At 34.6% G+C, this 8,067-nt stretch overlaps 1 protein-coding gene across 2 annotated transcripts; it reads right to left on the bottom strand.

The window, feature by feature from the left end:
• Positions 1 to 1,827: 1,827 nt before the first annotated feature.
• LOC140754785 (facilitated trehalose transporter Tret1-like) lies at positions 1,828 to 4,899 on the bottom strand. 2 transcript variants are annotated; one of them, XM_073089890.1, is made up of 4 exons: positions 4,835 to 4,899; positions 4,386 to 4,541; positions 3,644 to 3,779; positions 1,828 to 3,101 (listed from the first exon to the last, which is right to left on the bottom strand). In XM_073089890.1, the coding sequence occupies exons 2-4, from the start codon at positions 4,410 to 4,412 to the stop codon at positions 1,843 to 1,845; spliced, it is 1,422 nt and encodes a 473-aa protein (XP_072945991.1). In that variant the 5' UTR covers positions 4,413 to 4,541; positions 4,835 to 4,899; the 3' UTR covers positions 1,828 to 1,842. The 2 variants fall into 2 exon arrangements, with proteins under 2 accessions (XP_072945991.1, XP_072945990.1); XM_073089889.1 differs by having other exon boundaries at positions 4,386 to 4,547.
• Positions 4,900 to 8,067: the final 3,168 nt, after the last annotated feature.

The following is an 8,067-nucleotide window of genomic DNA, read 5'->3' on the forward strand; positions in this document are numbered from 1 at the left end:
ACTGTTTCTTCAATTTCGTGTCTTAGCATACAGTCCACCTGATGGTAAGTGGCTACTGCCGCCCATGGACATCTCCAATCAACCCCAGATAGGACTACATATTCCCACCTAAGGTCGGTTACAGATGCGCCGCTACCCATGAGGACTAAGCTGGAACGCCTCGGAAAAGTCTGTCTCCCTTACCACACCCTTCAAACCGGAACACAGCAGCGCCTAACACTGCTGTTATTAGGTAGAAATAGGTGTGGCGGTGGTGCCGCCGGAGTCAAACCATAAATGGTTCTACCACTTTCAAAATTTTAAAAGACTAATTTTACATTTTTTTAGTTATGTTCATAGAAGGTTGAAGGTCGAAGGTTGAAGGTGGTAGAACACTTTGTGGTTCGACTGGTAGTGCCCGCGGCTTCGCCCGCATTTTTAAGAAATAATATGACATACATAAAACGGAAAATTTGTACCTGCATTGGAATGACAGTGGTGCCATCTGTCGAAAATTGGCCTTACCAACTCCCAAAACCTCGTGGGCTTGCACAACAACTTTGCTAAAGATCATCACTTGATCAAATGCATAGTTTCCGATTCTATAACTACTTACGAATTAAAAATTAATTAAAAAAACCTTTTTCCACGGACTAAATTGTGAATCTAACCCCCCCCCCGCCCCCCCAAGTCAAGTCCCCTTGAACACACACAACAAATTTCATCAAAATCAGTCCAGTCGTTTAGGAGGAGTTTAGTGACATACACACGCACATAAGAAATATATATATAAAGATAAATAAACGCTTTCTACACTCACAGCCCCACACTAGGGTTCCCGTTGGCGCGGGTGCCATGGACACAGAAATAGACAAATACACAAACACCCAGACCCAGAAACAGAAATCTTAATTCATCATTTAGATATCTGTCTGGCCGGGGATCGAACCCGGGACCCTTTGCGCGTCAGACCGGTATGGTGACCGCTCCGTCACACGGGTCGTCGAATTTATTTATTATATACCGTCTATTTACATAACAAATAACACAATAATAATACCCAGACGAAACATGTTTGAAACAAAATATACCAGAACCTTAATAAATCTATGTAGTTCTCTCGGTTGTTATGTCTTTTTATTCGCTTAATATTGTAATATAGTCGTGTACCTCGCTTTTTCATTGTATACATGTTTTTTCTGCGGCGTTACTTATTAATTCAAAGGAAAATCCATTGCGGATTCTCATAATAATTGTGTTAACTTTGTCCAATTATACAAATTGAAAGAAAGAAAGAAACATTTATCCCGTAATGGCACTACAGTACAATAATAAAAAATAAAATATTAGATAGATGAGCAAATAAAAAATACAAAAAAATAATTTCAATAAGCGTATGAAATTATTGCATGTTATTAAATGCTGATTTCAAATTGATACTAAGAAAATTTTGAAATTACAGACAGACTTCACAATTTTATTTGTTTGTGGAAATAAATAATTTGATTCATGTTATTTGAGTACCATTTGCCAAAACCGTGATCAAACGGAATAGATTAATAAAACAAAAAACATTGTGTCGAAATTTATGTAGGCTAATAATTTATCGTATTAATTATAAAAAAGAAACAAAAATACTTAAAAAGTGGCGGTGGTGCCTCCGGAGACGAACCAAAAATGGTTCTACTACCTTTATACAGTCTGATGTAAGATACGCAATGATTTTTTTTTATTAAAATATTTAGGTCTAAAGATATGCCACATCAAATCATCATTAGGCATTTTTTGCCTCCAAAATGTTTATTTTGGAGTCCATCTGAAACTGATATGAAATAAAACTGCATAAAGTAATACTTAAACATATCAACAATTTAATAAGATTAACTCTACTTCAGTTTTCTCGTTCTGTACACCTCGTATTTCATTTTCGATTTCTTGTAAAGTTCTATCTTTCGTTTCTGGCAAAATAAGATATAATATAAAAAGACAAACAAAGACACACAGGCCAAATATAGCATAAGTGCCTCCTATACCAGTTTTTTCCATTAATATCGGTGATATTTTTATAGTTAATGCATAAAACGCTGAAAACATTATTCCTGATGCAAATGTTCCCAAACCCTTATATTCTAATGGATATATTTCAGCCGTTAATATAAATATTAATGGTATAAGACCTATGTTTGAAATGAAACTATGTAGTAATATACATGCTGATGTTACCCATTTCATACTTGTTACATCTAGGTTTGCTCTTAATAATTCTGCTAGGCTCACTAAAAACATAAGCCCAACTGATATAGAACCCAATCGAAATAAAATCGTACGTCTGTCAAACGACTTAACAACAACACAAGAAATGAACAAAGCTAGAATTAAAACACAATCTGCTACAACGGAACAGTACATCGATATAGAAACGTTCCCAGTTAGTTCTATCATAATCTGAGTTATGTATGCCAACAAAAAGAATCTACCACACGCATCCATAGCTAAAGTTGCTATCGCTACTATCCAAAATGGTCTTTGAAAGTCTTTACGTAACACTGTCTTCATCGTTTCGAGCACGAGCGATTTTTTGTTTTCCCGTCTCTTGCTTTCAATACGCTTGATTTGTGCTGTCAACATTTCTGCCAGTTCTCGTTGGCTCTCCGGAGATTTTCCAAATAGCCAGTAGAAAGATTTTTTGGATTCTTCAAACCGACCTTTCATGGCCAAGAAAGATGGACTTTCCGGACAAAATAGCAATAATATTGTTGACAAAGTTAAAGTGATTGCTCCTAAGAGAGCTGTTAAGCGCCAAGAGTACACAATACCTAAGGAATGACAGATCAAGGATCCTGCTGCAACTGATACTTTCTTTATTGTCATGAAATAGCCTCTTTTCTTCTTATAACTGGTTTCACCAAGGATGATGCCCACAAAGTATACTCCTCCCACGGATAATCCCTGCGCTAGTCTTCCTATAACCAAAGTCGTAACACTGTTTGCGAAGTACAAAATAACCCAACCGACCAGTATACACACATTTAAGGTAATGAATGTCGGTTGTCTTCCATAGATTTGAAACATTGGTGATAGAAAAACGAATCCAATAATTCCAGATATTCCATAGCAAGCAGCTGAAAAGAAGACAATTAGGTATTAAACTTATGGCTCAAAATCAAAGAAGTAGTAAATTTATATAATTAAAAAAAAATCGGTTGTCCGTAAAGTCGGTTTACTGACGATAGTTGAACGTGACAACGTCATAAGAAAATACTGATGGAATGGTTGCATTTTTCAAAAAAACAAAAAAAAATGTTTGATAGACATTTTGTATGGATATAGAAGGAGGTAAATACACGGAGGCCGATTGTGCCTCTTCGTCGCTCGTTCCGCGGTCTCGCTTGCCCTTCAGGCCTTAAATGGAACGCCTCAGAGCGAGGTAACGCCGCATGAGTTATGTTTTTTGGTACGTGAAGCCGGCTCCATCGAATTATAAGACGTTGTCACGTCAAAAATAAGAAGTTGGTGCCGCATCAAGAACCAACAAGATACAAATTGAAGATAAGTGTTAATACGGCTTAAGTATATTAAAGAGTCAAATTGGCCATTAGCCCTTACTACAGCGTGATAGCAGCAGTAGTAGCTTAAGATAAACATGGTCTTTGGAAAGCCTTACCGATCCAGGATAATTCCTCAGAGCTTATTTTGATTTCTGTAGAGTTTCGCGATACTTCTGGATTAAGTACAGATGGAAAAGCATGGATCATCCCACCGGCAAATGAATATAAACATGACGCAAACAGCACCAACATCTGTAATAAAATATTCGTATTATAAATAAAATGTACAAGTCACATATTACTTATAAAAAATATAACCAATAGTGACATTGCTAATATTTTTTTAAAGTATCAAAATAGTTCATGAAATGGAATTCGACATCCTATTATGGAGGTCTAAGATTTGGTTCCCAGGTAGGGTTTTATGATTTTAAAACTGTTCAAGGATACGCATAAAATTGTATATTCTCTTCATACCTAAAAACTCTCTACAATGATCCTTGAGGATGAAAGAAAATAATAAGTATAAGTAGACAATAACAAGAAAATAAGATAATCAAAGACCATATAATTTGACTGGCCATGTTATATATGAATATCAACAACGGCTTTCATATTTTTTTGTGTACTTGTGGCATCTGTACTGAAGTAACAGGCAAATCTGATTTTTCAAACCCAGGTGACTGTATAAAATATTTCATTAGTTAAGCAAAACGTGAAAAGAAACCCACCATGGAATTCTAAAAGGCGGGTGAATTTTACTGACTTGGAGTTCCTTACACCTTGATATTTGACCTAGCAACGAACAATAATGGACATTTAATGAAGAATAAGCAAAGAAAAAAGTTATAAACAAACCTGCCGATACACATGCACTTCCCACATCTTCTGTGCTCGTCTACCCGTATCAAATCCAAAATCAAGCCAATTATATAAATGACCTATTTGCTCATCTTTGTGAACCGTTTCATAAATTGAAGATAATGTAGATGCTTGTTGTGTCGCTCACAGTATCTGCAACTTTGTCAATAGATAATCGAATGTCGATAATTAAATAAATATTACTCATCGAACCCTTATATTTACATGAACACTTATGATAGCACGTGAATTTTCTCACATCTGTATTACCTCTGGACATTCGACGAAGATTTTCTGCTAAAATGCTTCTGGGTTTTGTTTCAAGGGTGTTGTAACATGAGAGACTAACATGAGGTCTTCCAACTTATTCCCTAAGGACAGTACACTTTGTGGCGGACTCAAATCTCATATATTGTTGATACTGGACGAGAACAGTTATCACTTACCATCAGGGGAGCAGTATAGTCGTGTTGCTGTTGCCGTTGTAAGTTCATAAAGAATACTGATAATAAACCTACGTAGGCTATAAAACAAGTCCACGTGATTAATATTTACATAGGAATATATTAATCAAAATATATCTTACTTTCTGTCTTTCCTTCTAACTCTTTTCTATACTTTTCTGTATCATATCGAATTTATTTCAGCTACTTTTTAAATGTAACCTCTAAAGGCATACACAAGAAGTTTAAAAAACTACCAATTACTATTTGATATGCGAGTAAGCGTAATTTAAATTGAAAAATTGCAATAAACTGTTTCAAAATAACAAACACATAACTGTATTCACTAGTATATTTGTACATATTTAAATTACAATGGTTACATCTGTGTAAATATGTATAACATTATTCTTTTTTTTCATAGTGCCAAAGTATAGTACGGTAGGTCTGCACATGTCAGACGACTCTAATGGATTATAAACTTTATGTTCACATTAAGTAATTCTAGATTTGGTAAATGTAAAATATCGGCAGAATTTCGCATGAATAATGAAATAGTACTAAATGATAACCTTGGAATAAAACACAATAATGCATAATTATTTGGACTAGACGAATTATTATTATTAACAACAAAACCTGATTGCTTAAGTATATAGCCTATGTCACTCCTACAAATTATATTTTAGACGATTCCCACGACACTTCGAAACTTAATATCCCTTAACGTTAGCCTGAAATCGATCATTTCTAATATGAAAAAATACAAATGAACACGGGAATGGTGACGTCAGCAGTGATGACGTTACTAGTCTGGTTATGTTCATTTATTGCAGATGATAAATCATTAAACACTTTTCAAAATTATTCACTTTCTAATTGCGATGTTTTCAAATTACAAATACTGCTTAAAATAATAGGTAAACAGATTCAAAATAAATAATAACTAAAACTACTTACTTTCTAAGTAGAATGTTTTAGTTCCACAATTTTGAATATATTTTGCCGATAACAATAACAGGTTGCCGGGCACTCCAGTGAGTGCTGAGACTAGCTTCGAAATGTGATCATCTCGACTCAGGAAATGTCATCACACCGCCAATTCACTTTATAATGACAACATTCAATGGTATTGGATCATAATAATTTGAGGTCATAATATCACAAAATAAACTATTGATTTACCGTTCAATATTTTAAATTAAATCTTAACTAAAACATTGAACATTTTATATAAAATCGATGCATTACATTTTGTTTTTAATGAACAAAATGTAAATCCTAGAATAAATCATTAATTTTTGCTTATTAATTATGAGATGATTTTAGATTAATTTATTGTAAAAGAATTGACGGTTCTTGAAGGTCGCTTCGTGCCGACATATATAATTATTATCAAAAATCACACAATCAAATGGAACATTATGTTTACATTTTTGTCAATTAAACTATGTAGAAATCCACTTATCCCTTTACACCCGAGATGATATGAGCGTGAGTTTCACTTTAAAAAAATTCCCACGTGATAGCTTCTTATTTTTCGAAACGCAACCGATGCCGATCGATCGTGAGGAGAGTATCGCACGTGCTACCGGCTAAGTGAGCGGGGTGCAGGCGGTCAGTTGTGCTAGGGACTCGTCTAAAGATGGCAGATTTTTTCGACCCGCGCACTGTCACAGGTATATAATTATTTTTGGTATTAAATGTTTAGTATCTATCATTAATTATAGCTAACTTGAAAGCTAAAAGAACACTAAATACGTGGAATTTAGTAGTTTATTCGATTAACTTGCAATTTAGATACAATTAGGTTGCAAATTTCAACTGTTACGATCGTGTGCCTACGGTTGTTGGTGCAGAATAACGTTTGATGAAAATGCTTTTATTGCTATTACCAGTTATGTGTAAGTTTCGTCAATATCAATTTTGTTTGTTACAATTTTAGGGGTACATTTAAATGACGATCAGATTTTGCCAGTACGGGGTGAGGAGAAATGTATCGGACATTGAAGATCTTCATGAAAGTGAAGAGCTTCAACCAAATATATTAGAAGTTTCAATTTGAAGAATTGTGCCCTGAAACAGATCCAGAAGCACATGCAGACCCTCAAATAGAAACTGACCTAGAATTGGATCTGCAACTTGAGCCTAAACCTCAACCATCTACTTTAAAATCATCTCTAGAAATTTCTCGCCGCCGAGCATCTTCACGTCCAACACATCGAAAAAAAGCTTGGAAAAGAATACGTTTTCTGTCTTGAAAAGGTCTATACATCCCTACCAAAATCTCCAGTAAAGTTTCCAAAGAAATATTTTTCTTTATATTTTAATTATGAGGCTCTTGATATGTAACCAGATGCACAAATTTATATTATCTAAGAAGAACCGGTCGAAAAGTTAATTTAATTGCAATAGATATGGCTAAAGTTTTCTCCATCTGCATTATCATTGGATGTATTCCCTTGCCAAGAATACCTACGCCTTGGAGACCTGGATTGAAGACGGAGGCAATAACGGAAGAAAGAAGAATGTTGATTTTCATAGAATTACGTAGTTTAGGTTTCATTGCCAAGACAGATTTTTTATAAAGACTAATGAAAATAAGGACAGTGATGTTAAATATCTCCAAATTGTTTTAATTTTCTAATATTTTTTGATAAAAAACTAATTTTTTTTGCAATTTTCACGATCGTGAGTGTGACAGTTCCCACCGGAGACTCACGATCAAGCGGGTCGATTTCTGGATTAAGTATAAACTCTGGATTTTTTTTCGTATTTTTTGTGGATCCCTTAAGCTATATAAAAAGCCGTAATAAACGTTTTGAATCGGAAATTGCGAAAAAAAATCTTCGGGTGTAAAGGGTTATTGTTATAGGTTTATCCTACAAAAATGGCTTGCTTTCACCGCTCTTTGCTTTGATTTTGAAAGATGATTGGAATCTTTCCAGGAAGATGCTATAGAGGCGTAGTGTGCCGGGTACGGAGGAGGCAGCCAGTCCCGAGCGGCAGATTATGACGGGCGGCAAAATGTAACACTAAAATGTAATCATTTTAAAACGCTTTTATTAGCTTGGGTTGTATGTATGTATGTAAGTAACAAGTAACGGAATCCAATTTGAACCCGATTTCTATCCTCTGTGAACGTACAATTTAATTCAAAATTTTTAATAATATTGACATTTTAATAATTTTGTACCATTGTCCTTATCAACAGCCTCAGGATTAACGATTTTCGA

Source organism: Epargyreus clarus, unplaced genomic scaffold (genome assembly GCF_041222505.1).
Source record: "Epargyreus clarus isolate Ecla_fem2 unplaced genomic scaffold, WU_Ecla_fem_2.2 ptg000031l, whole genome shotgun sequence".
Classification (NCBI taxonomy): Eukaryota; Metazoa; Arthropoda; class Insecta; order Lepidoptera; family Hesperiidae; genus Epargyreus; species Epargyreus clarus.

What these genes read in the sequence shown, in the direction of transcription:
- LOC140754785 (XM_073089890.1), bottom strand. Translation starts at nt 4,412, where the DNA reads ATGTGGGAAGTGCATGTGTATCGGCAG. An exon ending in AAGTGCATGTGTATCGGCAG is followed by an intron (nt 3,780 to 4,385) that starts GTTTGTTTATAA and finishes ATTTTATTACAG; the next exon opens with ATGTTGGTGCTGTTTGCGTC. An exon ending in TGAGGAATTATCCTGGATCG is followed by an intron (nt 3,102 to 3,643) that starts GTAAGGCTTTCC and finishes TCTTCTTTTCAG; the next exon opens with CTGCTTGCTATGGAATATCT.